The 17268-nt window shown below is 50.6% G+C and overlaps 5 protein-coding genes across 5 annotated transcripts; 3 read left to right on the top strand and 2 right to left on the bottom strand.

Annotated features, from left to right (window-relative positions):
- Positions 1 to 612: 612 nt before the first annotated feature.
- PMZ80_000469 (uncharacterized protein) lies at positions 613 to 1005 on the top strand (the record flags this gene model as incomplete). Its single annotated transcript, XM_064868920.1, has 1 exon — positions 613 to 1005. The coding sequence occupies one exon, from the start codon at positions 613 to 615 to the stop codon at positions 1003 to 1005; it is 393 nt and encodes a 130-aa protein (XP_064734417.1).
- Positions 1006 to 3723: 2718 nt separating this feature from the next.
- Positions 3724 to 5218, top strand: PMZ80_000468 (uncharacterized protein; the record flags this gene model as incomplete). Its single annotated transcript, XM_064868919.1, has 3 exons — positions 3724 to 4169; positions 4219 to 4455; positions 4504 to 5218. 3 exons carry the CDS (start codon positions 3724 to 3726, stop codon positions 5216 to 5218), a joined length of 1398 nt encoding a protein of 465 aa, XP_064734416.1.
- A 39-nt stretch (positions 5219 to 5257) lies between these two features.
- On the bottom strand, positions 5258 to 6502 carry PMZ80_000467 (uncharacterized protein; the record flags this gene model as incomplete). Its single annotated transcript, XM_064868918.1, has 1 exon — positions 5258 to 6502. One exon carries the CDS (start codon positions 6500 to 6502, stop codon positions 5258 to 5260), a length of 1245 nt encoding a protein of 414 aa, XP_064734415.1.
- An 892-nt stretch (positions 6503 to 7394) lies between these two features.
- Positions 7395 to 8174, top strand: YAF9 (NuA4 histone H4 acetyltransferase complex and the SWR1 complex subunit; the record flags this gene model as incomplete). Its single annotated transcript, XM_064868917.1, has 1 exon — positions 7395 to 8174. The coding sequence occupies one exon, from the start codon at positions 7395 to 7397 to the stop codon at positions 8172 to 8174; it is 780 nt and encodes a 259-aa protein (XP_064734414.1).
- Positions 8175 to 9803: 1629 nt separating this feature from the next.
- PMZ80_000465 (uncharacterized protein) lies at positions 9804 to 13230 on the bottom strand (the record flags this gene model as incomplete). Its single annotated transcript, XM_064868916.1, has 2 exons — positions 9804 to 10683; positions 10868 to 13230. The coding sequence occupies 2 exons, from the start codon at positions 13228 to 13230 to the stop codon at positions 9804 to 9806; spliced, it is 3243 nt and encodes a 1080-aa protein (XP_064734413.1).
- Between the last annotated feature and the right edge of the window lie 4038 nt (positions 13231 to 17268).

The raw sequence follows: 17268 nt of genomic DNA, 5'->3' as shown, positions 1-17268 counted from the left end.
ACGCGCACTGACGTTGAATAAGTGTCTCGTGGGTGTGAAGCTGTGACATATTCAAGAATAAATTATTGACGATTTCAAATCGACTCCACTTTTGGTCATATGTGCTTGGCAGGCTCGACTGGTCCTAGAAAAGGTTCTTGGTATCTTGTTATCAATAGGTTCAATTCGATAGTGTCGAGAAGCTCATCATACGCCCTCTACACATCCACGGCCATGGGCTACAGTGAGCACGTAGAAGGCTGTTCTTGCTGGTCGCGAAGCAATCATAAATAAGCACGTCTAATTGCGGATGATGGAAGGGGGTTCGAACTACCATGAATTGACATTAGATACCCCTCATGAGTCCGGAATCACTGTATGGTCTCGGAGCTAGCCACCGGGCACTCCAAACAGAGCTAGCATCTGGCCGACAAAAGACTTTTGATGCAATTGCCCTCGTTAGGATTTCCTACGCCAGCCAGCAGCAAGCATCACGGTAGCCAGAGACCGTCTGGGAAGATCCTTGCTCCGTACCTGAATCACACACGCGTAAGGGTCTGGGGTGGCAACAGTGTATTGAGCTTACCTCTCCCACCACAAATCGGAAGTGATCTGCTGACATTAACAGCAAGAATGTCAAGAATAGCCACAGCTGCTACGTTAGATCATTTGGTCTTGACTGTCAAAGATCTCGATGCTTCGATCAAGTTCTATGAGCAGTTCCTCGGAATGCAGCATATGGCTTTCACCTCCGGCGGTGTCGAACGCCATGCTCTCTCCTTTGGGCAGCAAAAGATCAATCTGCATGTTGGCGGGAAAGAGTTTGAGCCAAAAGCCGGAAACGTCAAACCAGGAAGCGCAGATCTGTGCTTTCTAATTCAGGATCCGGTAGATGAGGTGTTGAATCGTCTGAAAACCAACGGAATAGCATTGCTAGAGGACGGCAAAGTGGTCGACCGTACAGGTGCTCGTGGGAAGTTAAGGAGCGTGTATATTCGTGATCCCGATGACAATCTTATTGAGTAAGTCCACTTCTCAGACTGCCCAAACTGCCCAAACACTGACACTGATTCCTCCAGGTTATCAAATATGGTCGATGGTTGACCACTGCACCTTCTTGCAGGAATGTTGATGCCCTAGCTTCAAAGCATCAGCTGGGCTACTGCTTGCCGGACAGATGCTGCAAATGAACTAGTATAGAGCGGAATTCGACGCGTAGCTCATACGTCGCATCGCAACCAGCTTCCCTAATCTAAGGGTCGAAAGCCCAGTCTTAACAGCAGCTGAGGTACTAACAGCAACCTTGGTAGGCTTGCTCCTAGTCCCTAGGAGCATAGCGAAGTTACCCCGCTGCAGCACGTCCCGTATACGTGAACATGGCCAGATCCTGTCATGAACGACAAATCTTTGCGGATTTGTTGAGGTGGTATCTGTCAGCAGAAGGAATGATCGTCGCTTATCAACCCTCTTGTACATGAGCTTCTCTTCCGAGGTGATACGTTGCTGATAGTATCTGCTGTATCAACGCACTTTGCTGAAAAGTTCACGGCACAGTACGTCTCCGAATCTGGTCGTGATCAGCGTTCACGAAATGTCGAGCAGTTCTCAGGGCCGGCCGCATGCGCCGATAGAGACAGCACCAGAGCGTACACCATTATGAACGATGATCACCGTGAAAGTGCTTGTAAGAAGCAACGGCATTGAACGCTACCTGGTTATGGCATCCAAAGTGTCTGTGGAGCCTGTACTCGTAACCAAGCATCTGAAAGTTTCTCCGACTGGCAGAGTCGGAATATGATCGCCTGCACGGCGGCTGTATGCTATTGATGACTACCTTTCCAGGCATGTAGTGGGTCACTTCTGGTGATCTTCTTTCGCGTCTGCAGCCGATTAGGGCAAGAGATGAACACGAGGTCTGGAGCAGTGTTTCCTTCAAGTTCTGCCGTGACATTTTCTGTACAATTTTGGTACCGAGGAAGTCGGGCGGAGCTAACAAAGCCCTACTGTACCATCATCGCTGATCACGCTAAGGGAGATACTGGCGCCATGCAACCTTTGGTTACGAATGACATATTCCGTGCCAAGTAGCGGATTTGTTACAACTGAACTGCATGCCTCCTGGCTTTGAAGAGGGTGGGGCTTGCTCTTGAGTATGCAAATGTTTGATGCGATATGCTATGATTCAAGTACCCCTCGGGATCTTGTCCGCGCGGAGATCCGCTCGAGGACAGAATCCTTGCACGGGGATGACGCGATCCAGGTTAGCTATCTCTTGCTCGGTCAGAGTACGGTGTATGCAAGCCACAAGGTAGACGTTCACTTCGAGCTCTAGTCACGAGATCAACGAAGATCGTCACGTCCCACAGGTACTGATGCTTGGTAGTGAGCAGATCATGCTCTAGGCATTCATGGTCTATGCTCGGCTAGGGAAAGAATCTACATCTCTGCGCTGATCTCCATCGCTAGAAACCAGATTATCATGCAGAACAGCAAGCATAGGTAGCCTACCCAGGAGCTGAGACTCGGTACATGTTTTGACTCATCTCTAGCGGTCGCGTAGCAAGTCGTCGCTAAGTCATGACGGTGATGATGGCCGATAGGCACATTCAATTCATGCAATGGCGACTGCTTGATTGCACCGTATCCGAGAAGGTTAACACGCTGTTAAGGTTGAGTTCCCGTGCTTTTCTACTTTGGCAACGACCACGGTTCAGACGCGTAACTGAACGTTGCTGCGCTCTAGACCCAAACCTGTCCAGAAGAGTTGCAGGCATTATTACTATTTTAGAGCCATGACGGGACGCAAGCGGCAGTACTGTAGTGAACAATCCTTGCACTATTATGACGCTTATGAGGCGTCAACCCTCCACAAACTGCAGCCACGGCCGTTGTGTCCTTGCTTGTCTCGTCACGCCTTTCCACCCGTTGCATGTCCCGAATCCACACATCGCCACATTGTATCTCTCTAACAGGCTATCTACCAAGTACGCCAGGTCTTACTTCTCGTCGAACTCTACTGTACCTGCGATTGGTATTCCTCAGTCCATGAATCCGACTTTCGTAGTGGCTCCACGATAGCTCTTGATCCAGAGCCCTGCAGCGAGCACGCCCACTGAGCTATGAGTACCGCTCGCTTCTTGACAGGGCTGGCAGAGAGCATGTTGTCAATTTCGGGCCTCGGGGCATACGTTCACTATCACTCACCAATATCAACATAATCTTCCATCCCAAACCTGGCCAAATGATCAGCACTGTCTTCGGTCTCGACGAAGCTTTCTTAATCCCTTGGCCTAAAGCGTTACTCAAGACAGCTTGCTTAGCGGCTTGTGTAGCAGGCTAGCTCGAATACGAAGATCTGCTTTCGAGAGTTCATTTTCGGATTGTGCATCGCCTGCAGTTACGACATCTCGACAACTCGAGTCTGGAGAAGTAGGATTTAAGAGAGGCAGTCTCGCCAACGTAGAGACTCGCAGAAGGCATAGGCACGGCTGAGGTCACCTTTGCCAAGAGCTTCAAGTGCTGCCACCGTACAACGATATCGCCCGGCAATATCGCAGCGGACAAGGACTAGCAGGTCAGAGGAGCAGCGAACACTGGATACAAGTATCTCGAGACACCCTCGAGGTGGTGTGACTTTGATTCTGTTCACTTCAGACCATGGTGAGGTCTAGACCTCGATGAGCAAATTGGGTTTGGCAAAAATTTTCCCCATTCGTCTCTTGACGTCCTTGCTACTCGCTGGGCATGAAGAAGTCGCCTTTGGACTCAAAGTCTAAGGTGAAGCCAGCATCCACACAACCCCAAGCCCTAGAACTACCACGTGGCGTGGAACCGACGAGAGACCGCATGGCTACTATGTTATCACACCCTACAGCTCCATATGCGACAACACCATCTCCATACGACTTCGGGCCTCAATTACCGCCACTAGTACCCGCTGCTGCGCGACATTTTGTGCCAACGGATCCTTTTTCATACCCACCGGAATCTCCCAACACATCATTAAGCCATTCAACTTCCTGGACTCACCACAAAGAGCTGCACCTCGGCAATAGGCCAACGTTTATTGGAGATAACCATACGTCACTCGGACAGCCTGGCGGTTCTTCAGGCGAACAGAGTCACATTGATGGCAGCGCTGTACCTCCACGTGGTGCCAAGCGACGATTAGGTGCTCAGACCTCAAAAAGGTACCAATTTCCCAGATGACTCGTAAGGTCAAGGCTGAACGTTCTCCAGCATACAACATGTGAACACCCTCACGTCCGCGTCATCCTCCATGCTGGAAGGTCGGTCAGGACCGTCGAATGCGACAATGCCCATGACCGCGCCAAACACAGCAATACCGTCCGTGCCATCAACAGCATCTGCTGCTGCTGCTGGCTTTCCGAATACCTCGGCGTACAGCCGGATAAAGCTTCACCTTCGCCAACACCCGCGAGCGGCAAGGGCCGGACCAGATGGGAAGGACCGGAGGTTAGTAACACTCAAATCCCTCCACAAACGCATACTTATATGACCTAGGACGGTCGATCCACCTCCTGTCCTTCAGCTGCTGATAGACGACTTCGATCTCGAGAAAGACATGCGATTTTTGAAAGCACATGACTGGGTTGTGCATACCAAGCTTGTATCCGCCCAAGAACCACGAGAAGATATGACGACGGTCGCAAGTCAGAGCGATAGCGGCAACAGCAACGACAAAAGGCTCACGCGGCTGCTGCTTGGCACGACGGTCAGCAGTCCTTTCTTCTGTTCAGATGACCCGGATCCAGAGAATGCACCTAGGCATCCCCAGAACAGACCTTCTCCACCACCAAGCCCTACGACAAGGTTCATCAAGACATCCAGTAGACAGGCAGAGAAAGCCAGGGACCCCGAGGCCTACAAGACCTTTCCTGGAGCGTTCTTCATCTTTGCTGATCTCTCGGTGCGGAAAGCAGGCCAATATCGACTCGAGTTCAGACTCATGAAGATGGACCCAAGCGTGCTGGTGCCTGGCAGCATTGTGCCAACGTTGTCAATCGCGGTGAGCGATGTATTCAATGTGGTGAACGCAAAGGACTTTGACCAAGTTCAGCCTAGCACAAATCTGGTAAGAGGTCTGCTAGACCGAGGAGCTGGGTTTCCTCTGAAGCTGAAGAAGGGTCTTCGGGAAGGTCAACGTCGTAGACCACGCGCAGAAGATTCTGATGAGGACGAGGATGCCGACACACAAGACGAAGATGAGATTGGCTGATGTACCGGTCACTGATCATCAGTCACCAACGTCGTCCTATTAGGGCTTTGGCAGCCACTCAGCTGGTATGCCCATGTTCCTGGTAACCTCGGGACTTGTGTCGGTGATCCTCTTGATCTGGGAGAGACATTGTTGCGGTGCCCATATGCCAGCTGGATCCTCCTTCGCACGATAATCTTCTAGCACTGTCTCGAATCTCCTACGCAACGCTAAGGGAACCCAGTTCAGATGTTCAATATGGCTGACGATGTTCTGTAAAAGAACACTGCCAGACTCGAGGTCATCCAAAGATCGAAACAGGGCGGCTGAAGCTACAGCACGGCTGAGCAATACCGGCGGTCGGTCTTGCTGTGCGAATAGTGCAGCTTCTGCCCAGTCGAAGCCAGGACTCGATGTCTTCCCCTTGGCAACATGTCCGCTCCTAGGCTGTGCTTCGTTGGTGGCCAACAAGCCGTCCCTTTGCCAATAGTATATCGCGAGCATCCAGCAAGCATCAGGTTGTCCATCGGCGGCTGCGCAAGTCATCATTCTCACCCATTCTGTAGAGCTAAACTCTTCGTTACGTGTTGCAACTTCGAAGCAGGCCGCGACGTCGTTGTACTGGGTCAGCTCGCGCAAACAGGATAGCCTCAGGCGTTGCAGCTGCTGCCGTGTATAGGTCTCAACAGCCAAGGAGTATTTCAAGCATTGGTCAACAAGGCCTAACAATACTGACCAAGGATTTTCGAACAGAGCCCATTCATGGACGCTTTCAACCTCATCGCCAGGCAGGACCTGTCCACCAGCATACTGCAGAAGCTCTATAGCCCATGCACGAGCTCTTGGAGTCGCCGACCTCAGGTTTGCGAGACTAAATTCGCGTTCCATGTAGACAGACACAGCTTGCCACGGACACTCCTCTGGGTTTCGACTATCCGCAACGTTCGCCTTCACCAACTGCCACGCATCGTTTGTATTGATCCCTACACCCAATTTCTGCACTCCTTGGTTCGCCGCGAATTTCAGCAGGCGTGTAGCGGACTCGAGGTTGCCATAAATGACAGCAACTTCAAGCAAATAGCAAGCGCCTTGCATGTGAATTCTCTTCTCAGATTGCTCCATATTCTCGTCGTCGAAAGCACTTGTCATTGACTGAGTGCCCATGACGTTGAGTGCCTGAAGCATGTCCTCTGCACGATGCTCCCCAATCTGATTCAGCGTTATCCCACCCGCTTCCAGCATGAGAGGCATCAATTCCGTAAGAAAATGCTGCTCGGCTCGGCGTATTGGAGAGGGAATGGTCATTGTGTTCGCGGCCCACTGGACTAGAAACACAGGAATAGATCAACAATTGGGAGCGCACGGCAATTCACAGGAAGGTCTTTCTTACCGTAATTCTGGAGAAAATCATGGCTTTGTCTCGGTGGTAAGGCGTATCTTGCCCGCATCAAAAGGATAGTCCGTATGGCCTTGAGGCTTGTAGGTGAGAATCCAAATGTTGCACAGGCCTCAGCTTCCTGCGCAGGAAGAACCAACAAGTACTCGTCTGAGACATTCTTCATTGCGGTTCTTACACTCCTGCCATAAGCCTTGTTACTGATTGTGCGCGTTCGGGTAACGGCGGGTGGCTGGCGGGTTCGTAGCTGTCTGTACAGGAAGGATGGGTGGAGGAAAATAGGCGGGTTGTTGTATGTTCGTTCAATGTGTAGATGGACCTTCAATAGGGAAATCAGACGTCGAGACATCTTTTTAGGGAAGGGTGCGCAGATGCGCAGTCTTCATCGATGAAGCGCGGAGGCACGGTGCGATGCTCTTGTGATCAAGGAGCTGGATGGTCTCTTCACTTCAATAATGGTCGCAATAAAAGATTGGGTCTTGACGAATCATAAGCCTTTATTTGCGGAGTGAAGGTCGACGACTAACGAACGGAGCCTGCGGAGTCTACTTCAGTTCTAGTGAGACATTTAAACTGTTTTCTGTTCACTATACTCACTGACCATCACCATTCTTTGCGCCTGGCTGTGCAGCCGAACTCATGTTGGCGACTTACAGATTCTCAGGAAACCTCTCAATAACGACACATCGCGACTAGCAAAACCTCGACCATCACTATTACGACTATCTTCGGATACCCGACAAGCCGCCCACACCTTTCACGTTACCTTGCAAGCACAATCATCTCCCCTTCTAACCCATCATGCCCGCCCCAGCCTCCACGAAGCGCCTCCGCGGCGTCCAAATTCACCGACCCTTCGTCTTCGGCAGCGAAGCCGTCCCCTTCGACCCCGCCAACCGCCCCAGAGACGCACCCCCCGACCACACCCACCGCTGGCGCGTCTTCGTGCGCGGAATCCCAACCTCAACCACCGCAGGCCAACAAAACCAGACCACAGACATAAGCCACTGGCTCAAAAAGGTACAATTCAAGCTCCACGACACATACGCGAACAGCGTGCGCATGATAGAATCCCCACCATTCGAAGTCGAAGAGACAGGATGGGGCGAATTCGAGATCGCGATCAAGTTCTACTTTGTGCCTGAGTCGGGGGAGAAGCCGCAGCAGCTGTGGCATGCGCTGAAATTACATCCTTACACGGGCGACATTGAGAAGCAGAAGGCTGAGAGGACGATGGTGAAGAGTGTGTGTTACGAGGAAGTCGTATTCAGTGAGCCTGTGGAGGCGCTCTACGATGTTCTTACGGGTGGTGGGGATGGGAGTGGACAGGCAAGAGGCAAAGGTGGGAAGGGGACGAAGAATGCGGGTACTGGCCATTTGAAGACCGCTGAGATACCGGCTAGGAGTGATGGGGCGAACTTTTGGAGTCGAGAGGAGGAAAGTAAAGAGCTGGATCGATTAGGAGAGGCAGTCAAGACAGTCGAGAAGATGATCGTGGATGAGAAGGCGCAGCTTGTGGCAGAGGAGAAGAAGCTGGCGCAGCTGGAGAAGACAGAAGGCAAGCTGTTGAAGAAGCGGTGAGCACGGCTACGATACTTGGCTAGATTTACACTACGTTTCCAGCATCTAGATCAGACACTACCACGTGCGGGAGCCACTGGGCGAGCAACGGGCGACCGCTACCACAAGTGGCGCAGAGGTCCGATAACAGCGCAAAACACACAGAAACCTACCTACTGGAAACGCTTCACTGAATCTCGGAGCTCACCAGGAAAGTACAGTCGATAGGTGAAGGATAGTGCTACCAATAGAACCGAGCAGGCAGGAGCTCCCCACTAACAAAAGAAGGAGCCAATGGGTTCGAAAAGGAAAGAACAACTTACCTTTGAAGGCGAGCAACCCAGTCAATTTGCAAGAGGAAGGCGTGACCCATCCAAGAGGGAAGGACCAACCACTTGAATGGGAAAGAATGACCCTCGCACGAGAAGGCACGACCCAGCGACTTCGCGAGAGGAAAGCGCAATTTACTGGCAATGGGAAGAACGTCGCGTGTACATGGGAAAGTGCAATTCACTTGGCTTGCAAAGGAAGCTGCAACCTCTTCGGCGTACTCAAGATGGAAACTGCGAGCTCGCAGGTTATAAGGAAGGAAGGCCTGACCCGCAAGACGAACATCGTGTTCACCACAAAGTGAGGATGTGGAGAGAGCTAAGGAGATCGACTGCTGTTTTGAACGTGGCAGGGACATTAGTGGACATAAGGACGTTAGAAACATGGCGACAACGGTAGTTTGGTTTGGTGTCAACAAGAAAAGTGTTCTATTACAATTTGACGTGGTAGGAGCACGCCACAAGTACGTTGAGCGCAGATTTTGTGTCCAGCTCATACGGAGACGTGTCCCAGAAACATTTGCCGCGCTAGCAACAAGCGGCGCCCTAATGACGAGCTTCGCTGCAAAATTACGGATGAGTCTGAGTACTGATCTGTTTCGGCACTTGAAGAGCACTAGATTTCTATTACTTGCAGGCCTTTCCAGGCTTGGTATGATACGGTTCTAGGCTTAGTACTTCTGGAAGCTTGATACAAGAATGTCATTACATCCAGAGCTACCGCTAGCGTTGCAAATGTTTCTGGGACACATCTCCGTAGTGATCAGAGAGCGCTTATCGACTTGATGAGTCTAGTGGAGGACCCAGATGATTACGAAGAAAGGGTTCGTATTCTCTAAGTATTGTACTATCCGGCCCCTGTAAGTTTCACGGTGGGTCTCGGCGACCAGCTACAAGGTCTTATCCTTAGATGCTCTAGCTTTGTGACTACAGCGAGTCAGATGGCCTGCATGTGATGAGCCAGCCCCTGATAAAGTCTAGTCAACTCCGCTTCTAGCCAAGCTAAGTGATAGCTGCCGGGACCCAGCGTGAAACTTACAGGGGTCGGATAGTAATCAAGGCTTTTCTGGCGGGTATCATCGTGACAAAAGAAAGCCTGCATGCTCCGCTACACTGAAGCTCAGGATGTGGATCTATACATACTACCGCTCGTGGCGATGATCACGTCGAACTGCGCAAGCAGTCATGAGGATATCGTCACACATCTCGCTCGTCATAGGGCATCTTAACAGTATGACCAACTGGAACTTTTCGTCTCCTCATCCATCGTAGCATCATCAACGTCGTGAATTTGTCATGTGTGCTCTCCCACCAGTACCATTTACATGTTCTTCAGGTGGTCAACGAGCTGGTTGAGCTCAATGCGAACCTCATCGGTCAGTTGCTCTTCTGGCTCGCCTAAGACGCTCATCATGATTGGCGCGAGCTTTTGCGTCATGCCTGTGATGTGGCTGTCTTGCTCGCGGTACAAAGTGATGATCATTCTCCAGACAGGTTCATTCTCCTGGTAATCGTCCTTGAGTGGAAGGATGTTGACGAGGGCGGGCAGCACGTCCCCGAGTGGGACAGCAGCCTTGTTCTTGAGGATGAGTCGTGCAACACAGCCAGCAGCGTTATCTTTGCATCGGGCATTCGAGATGGTGAGTAGGTTCTCAAGCTTGCTGAGAATAGTTGGATATGATTTTTGGAGTGTTGATGAATCTTGAGACTTCTCGACGAGTCGGCCGACAGCGTAGGCGGCGTTAGATTTTGTTTGGTCATCCTCGTCAGACATTCTCTTCAATAGAATCGTCATGAGCTTCTCCGTGATAGGCGTGACAGCATCGTCCATGCCGACGATGATCTCGGACAGCACGCCACAAGCACTTGCCCGACCCAGACTCTCAGCACCAGACGCATATCGCAGCACTGGCTTCTCGAAGATCTTCCACAATTCGCCGAAGCTGGGTCCTAGAGCAGCTGCAAGACCAGAGATGACGTCCATGGCGGAGTCGATGACCAGCCACTCTAGTTCGGTACTGTCCATGTCCTCTAAGTCGAGCTCCTCTTCGGCGAAATCGGCCTGACATGGATGCTTCTTCGTGATCAAGGCGACAACAGTCTGTACCACTTGTCGCAGATGATCAGGGTTGGCGACGAGGAAGGGACCCGCCATCTTGAGGTTTTCGGAAAGTGACTGGGCAGTTGTAGAGACAACAGCACTGCATTGAAGGTTAGCAGAGAGACCAAACAAGAGTAGGTGAAGAAGTGCAAGCTGAGTGTTTCAAGTCAGAGGGTTGAAGATCGCTTCTGCGTCATCCATACTTTGTATGTAAGAGTGAGCTGGGTAGCGAATGATGCTCATCCTGGTATATGTGAGTGGTAAAGGAAAAAGAGTGCACTTACGTATCTTCCTCATCGGGCCACGAGGTGAGAGTGGCCGTCATCACGAGCTCGGCCAGTTTTTCGAGCTCGTTTACTGGTTTGACCTTCAGTGGAAGGCCTGGTTGCCATTTTTGCTGCGCTCCTGACTCTTCTTGGACTTCGTACAGAGCGGCGTATGCGCGGTGTAATGTGCTGAAAGCTGCTTTTCGGACGTTCTCGTATGAATGTTCAACCAGAGGAAGAAGCTTCTCTATCGTCTTCTCAAAATAAGGCATATAGGCGGTCTTCGTGTTGCCGACTACATCGCCAATAACTTCGATGGCGATCTCCTTCTCCAACGCCAGAGGTGTGACGGTTGTCAAATCATTCCAGTCACTGTCTTCGTCGTCGAATTCAACGTCCTCGATATCATCCTCATCGATGTCGTCATCAACAGCATCGGCAACCTTGATCTTTCTGCCAGCAATTGTAACTTCTTTGCCCATTAGGTCTTGGGCACTGTCGCCAAGCTGAACTTCGAGATCGCCCTCCTCTTGATCGATGCATTCAAACAACCCATTGACGACACCCCCTAAAAATGGTGAAAAGTCTTCTTCATAGACTTTGGCAAGCGAACCCCAGAGAATGTATGTGCTCTCTTTAAGCCTGCTATGGTCGAGCTTCAATGCTTCCTCACTGGCTTGCATGAGCGGCTGAACATAGTTCTTGAAGTCACCAGAACCGACTGCAACGGCTATCTCACCCATAGCATCAGTACAACTAGCACGGAGATCAAGCTCCTCTTCGTTTTCTTTCTTAGAAATGAACGCTTGCATGGCCTGCATAGAAGTGTGAAGGTAAGGTTTGAAGGGCTCCTCCACAGTCGAAGCCAAAGAACCAAGAGCGCCAGCGGCCAAGCCCTTGATCTTGAAGTCAGGATGTTGTAATAGCTTCTGCAGCAACGGGGCGAGCTTGTCAAGGTACTGCACGGCATCTTGCGCCTCCATACCATCCACGACTGAATCAATGGCGCTGACGGAAGATCGCATAATATCAATGGCAGGGCCTTCATCTTCGCCTTTAAACTGTTGCATGGCGGCATCCAAGTTCTGTGCCAACAAGGGCATAAGCTTCTCGTGCTCTTTCGTGACATCTGTCGGCAGGTCATCGGCTAACCGAGCGGTAGTCTGCAGGGCGGCTTGACGGACCGAGACATCGGGATCTTCGAGCAAGCGGAGGAGAATTGGTATGATTCGGGCAAGCTGGGTGCTGATGAAATCTGGAGCCCCTTCAACAGCATAGCCAAGTGCAAGAATTCCAGCTCTTCTGTGAGCAGCATCGTTGCTTCCAGCATACTGTGGTAATAGGTCAAGCAGAGGCGCAATTACTTGCTGTGCCGGGAGGTTCTGTGCCATCGAATCGATCAGTCCCAGAGCGGAACGTCCAGGAGTAATGTCATCATCATCGTTGATGTCCTCGATCTCAGCGACCACAGCGAGCATGCTCTTTGTGAGAGGCTCACCCATCTTCATCCCTTGCACTCTTAATCTTCTGTAAATGACACATTGCATGAGGAAGCTGATAGCTTGCGTTCTCACCTCATCGGAGAACTGCGTGTTGGTAGCAATCTGATTCATCAGTACAACCAGATCCTGGAAGTGCGTCTGCATGAGTTGGTACTCGGTAGTGAGCAGCGTGTTGAACACCTCGAAGGAAAGCATGGTCTGCTCGTCTTTGCCATTTGCGATGGCGTCTTGTAGGACCTGCACCATGGCTGGAAACATGTTTTGGAAGGCCTTGACAGATGCCTGGTCTTCTTCAGCATCGATTACAACGGCCATCTTTGAAATGGCAAGCAAGGTATTGACTCGAACCTCGAGACTTTCAGGGTCTTTGATGGTGTTCGAGAACAAGTCGAATAGAGCCTTGAACTTGTCGCTGAAGCCGTCACCCATCGTCTCGAGCAGGCTGTAAAGCAGGTATATTCCCACAGCTCTTTCATCAGCGCTTGAACTGGTAGCAGCCTGTTGCAGCATGCCAGGTAATTCTGTCCATTCACCATCCTCCAGATCGACTTTGGCAATCGCGCTGACAAGTCTTGCAGACGAATGCCGTACTAACGAATGTTTCTCGGCCATGGTGGCTTGGAAGAGTTGTGATCGGGCTGATTTCCTCTGATCGTTGGGAATTTTGGTCCATTGCTTCGCGACCAGTGGTCTCGCTTGTGTTGCAGCGAGCTGTTTGAGATCTGTACTATCATGAGAGATAATTATCTGCATCAGGAACAGTAACGCTTCTGGCTGCTTGTAGTATTCATCTTGTAAGACTTTGGTTGCGACCTTGACATCGCCTTTCTTCGGGTCAAGGACGATCTGCAGCTGCTGCAAGAATCGTTGTTGGTCCATCTTGCTGTAATGGCGCCTGCGCCTCAAAATGTGTAAGTATCGTCTCGGATACAAAACAAGTTTCGAAAACAGGACGAACACATTGCTTATCGACAATGTTTTGATTGAGCGTGACCCGAGCAAAAAAAAATGTTGCAACCCAAAACCCCACAATTAGAGTTTCACAAGACATAATTGTACTGCAGACTGAGGCCTGAAAGCCTCAGCCTCGTCCACTAGCAACACGAGGCTCGGTGAATGATCCATCGTTGAACTTGAACTCGGACACGCAGCCCACACACGACTTGAGTCGGGTCAAGTGCTCACTCTGATGTAGTACTGGCGGGAGTGCCCCCGTCGGTGTCGAGAAGAGACATGATCTTAAGATTTAGCCCATTCCTTACCTCGAGATTGACCTAGCATCATAATTTACCGTTTGAGCCCGTCATAAGTTATTCTAGGGCTTCTTGGTGCTCCAATACCTAATCATGCGAGAAGGATTCTATCGCTAGACTATCAGCGTTTCGTATCTCTACTTGCAAAGTATACACACCAGTATACGTCAGCAAAGCTGGGCAGGCTCAGTTGGATGTGGTCCATTTAGACCTGAAGCAAGCACTCATCACTACTGTAACAACCGAAAGCGAGCTATTCTTGTCGGATCACGTGGTCTTTGTACTATTCACCAGTGCTAAGTTAATGGACGCCCTTCAGATTGGCAGGGACTGTATATCCGAGAGTCTTCACATTGGTCGGGAATATAATCCCGGGTCCCATCATAAGGAGAATGATTGTCACGGTGCCGATCGCTGTTCCACGAACTTTCGAGCTACTCGTACTACAATGCAGTGTTTGTACAACGTTTGTCGGACATGTAGTAGTCGAGCAGTAGCAAGTGGAAATAATGTCGACTGCTGTAGCGCAATACGATCATAGCGAGCCCAGTGCACACAGCCCGACAGACTAGTAGTTTTAACATAATGAGCCAGTGAGGCGTTGTGGCCCAGCCACCGCTCAGGGACTTGTTTCTTGGATTCGGTCTAGCGATCGATGAAGATCGCCATGGACAGTCTACTACGTACGGCAATTCCAGTCTGAGAGCATACCGAGTAAAGAGGGTGGGAGTAGTAGTCCGCTTGTGAATTTATGCAGCTTCGGCTCAAGACCGAGTCCGGCATTTCGTTGGATTCATCGAATCATCGTTCATTCCTTTCGTCATCTGCAAGTCAGGCGATCAACGGGATTATAATTCCTGCCAATAACGGAAATATAGTTCCCACCCGAGGTAAGAACCAGCTACTCCTTCGCCCTGAAATTCTTAGAAAATGGCGTAATTTGACCTAACCTGTACTGGTAATCGCCACGTATGATCTGTGTAAGAATAGGATCAAAAGATTTGGGGGTGGCAAGAATTCCTGAGCCAGGCTTGCCTGGGAGCAAAATTTTCTTTCTGAATTGGCTGCTTGCCACGTAAGTCTCCTGACTCTTCCTCTTTCCGTAAGGTCATTTCATTCAGCCAATCGTATATTTGATGGCGCCATTTTCTAAGAATTTCAGGGCGAAGGAGTACTGCCGACCTCAACACGGTGTATTATTGGCACCATTGGTTTTGTTGTCGAGCTAGGTGTACAGCATGTCACTGGCAATACATACGAGATTCTCGTTGATGCTCTGTAATGGCACTGAGCACCGTGCGAGCGTTGATGCCAACGCCCAAACTTTTCGGTTGGTGGGTGTGCGCTGGTTAGGCTCTGTGTTGCCGTATACTAAAAGCTTCCCACCAAATTCGTACTAGTAATGTAAATGACAGTAGTGCTAGTTTATCGATTGATACTGTGGTAATACTACTCGTCGCACAAGCTGGCGCTCTTGCAGCCGCTCGCTTCAAGTCAAGATATTATTTACATCTGACGACATCCATGGATGGCAGGGTTGAACTGAGCGCCCCACACTTTCGCAAGGTCTTCGGATAGGATATCCGTGGATCTAGGATAGTAGAAGTTGTCGGGGTCCAGAAATTGACTTATCGTTCTCAAAATACCATCACATTAATAGGTAAGTTACCTTATTCGGGGATACATGCGCAAAACAATTCCATGCCATCATCTCGGATTGCCGCAGCTTACCCCAGACTCAGCCTTTGCTAAGTCTAACAATCTGCATGGGCGCGCAAGTGTGCAGCAGGTCAGCTTCTGACCTTCAAAGGCTATCTGAAGTCCTTGCGGGCACGATGTCGAGATCTATTGTACCTCGTCTTGCTTCTGCAGAGCTGGGAATGAACAAGTCCTCGACTACCCAAAAGCCGAGGAAGATTTCCACTGCATGTGGTGCTTGCAAACAGAGAAAGACCAAGGTTAGCATACGACAGCTTCTGCATCATACTTCTCTAACACTTCCGGCAGTGTTCAGGCAACGCACCATGCGACGCATGCTCGACGCGCGGCAGCGCTTGCATATATGATGTTACCTCCGACCAGCGGAGGAAGGTTGCCAACCAGAAAAATATTCAAGACCTTAGCGAAGCACAAACAAACCTCGATAGACACCAGCAGCTCCTCGGGGGAATCATTGCTATAATGCGTGTCGGTAGCATTGAAACAACCGAGGACTTGGTGGGCACCATACGTTCAGGCGTCGACCTTTCACAGATCGCAGCACACGTACGAAACGCGCGAAGGACGAACCCTGCGATCGAAAGCTCGTTCGCCGACATCGAATTCGTGATCGACGGGCCTGAAGAGTTGCCATCTCCTACACAACTACTGACCAACATGCCTTCTCAGAGCTCGATCGGTTTCATGGGCCCTCCCTTTGGCGCAGACGGCATCAAATTGCCATCGATCGGCAGTTTACCCTCACCTGATCAGAAAGCCAGCTTTCATGGCTGATTCTTGATCGGCAGACTTAGTAGAGTGTCGATTCTTGATAGCGAGAGGCCTTTACTTATGTTTCGGCATCCTCTGCGGATCCCTGACGGTGTGTCGCATACATCTCACACTGAGAACGACCTCACAAGATCATGCGAAAGAAGTAAGAGCAAACAACACGCCACTGCCAACACCGAGAACAAGGTCTTCTGTCAATGCGCTCGAGGCATAATTTGTCTCCAAAGCCTCGTCTGGCTTAGGATACTGTTCTCCGGAAAAGAGAAGGCTGTAAGCGCCCCACATGGAGAATAGGGCAAGACATCTCGTGTTGAACTTCGAGACCTCCAGTGTCTGGTCCCGAACTTGGGGGACCGTGCCGGCGTCGTCATACATATCCACAAAGAAAGGCGCAAAGAGCATGGCTCTCAAAGCGAAAAGGGTAGGCAAGAACCAGACCGTATAGACGGTGTGGGGCATGACCAAGAGCAGCACAGCATAACCGGCAGTCACTACTACCCTCGTCAGTATCATTGACCTCAACTGGTTATGCAATCGTGCTGGAGTCAGCACAAGCGCCGAGCAGAAGAGGTTTTGGCTAAGCGAGGTAGGAAGAATCTGGCCAAGCACAAAATACGCCCATAGGTGCCTGATATCTGCTTGCCGACCTACAGTACTGTCAGCGGTGTTATTGGGCGGACAGAAACCCAGCTACCAAGGAGGTCGGCGACATACCAATGAAGCTCATCCACAAGTTCCAAAGATAGGAATACAAGAGGGCTATCCTCACATGGTTCCATGTTGATTGGCTTGCAAGTAGATCTTCGGCAAATGTCTGAAATAGGTTCGACTCGGTGGACCATTGCCAGATGTAGAGGAAGTACCGGTGAGGGTGCGCAAGATCTGCGACTGCGACAGTCTGTTGAACGCCGTGTGTCTTCGCCCATGCAGAATACGACACAATCAAGAAGTTGAGCATATTCCATGACAGAACACTGAAGCTGGCAAGAGCTAGGGCCGGATATATTATCCGTACTTCTTTCCTGATACCTCCACTGTTGCGTTTCGTTCCAATTATTGTAGCACTTTCCGGTCTATGGTCGTTCCTTTTCGTTGTCGCTCCTTCCCGTGTGCGTAGCGCGTCTCCATACGTCCCGCGTGCAATGTCGTTCACGATGAGAATGGAGAATGCTAG

This window comes from Knufia obscura (genome assembly GCF_036327395.1).
Source record: "Knufia obscura strain CCFEE 5817 isolate CBS 148926 chromosome Unknown scaffold_1, whole genome shotgun sequence".
In the NCBI taxonomy this organism is placed as follows: Eukaryota; Fungi; Ascomycota; class Eurotiomycetes; order Chaetothyriales; family Trichomeriaceae; genus Knufia; species Knufia obscura.
The sequence above is the reverse complement of the archived record's forward strand: the minus strand, read 5'-3'. Positions and strand labels throughout refer to the sequence as shown.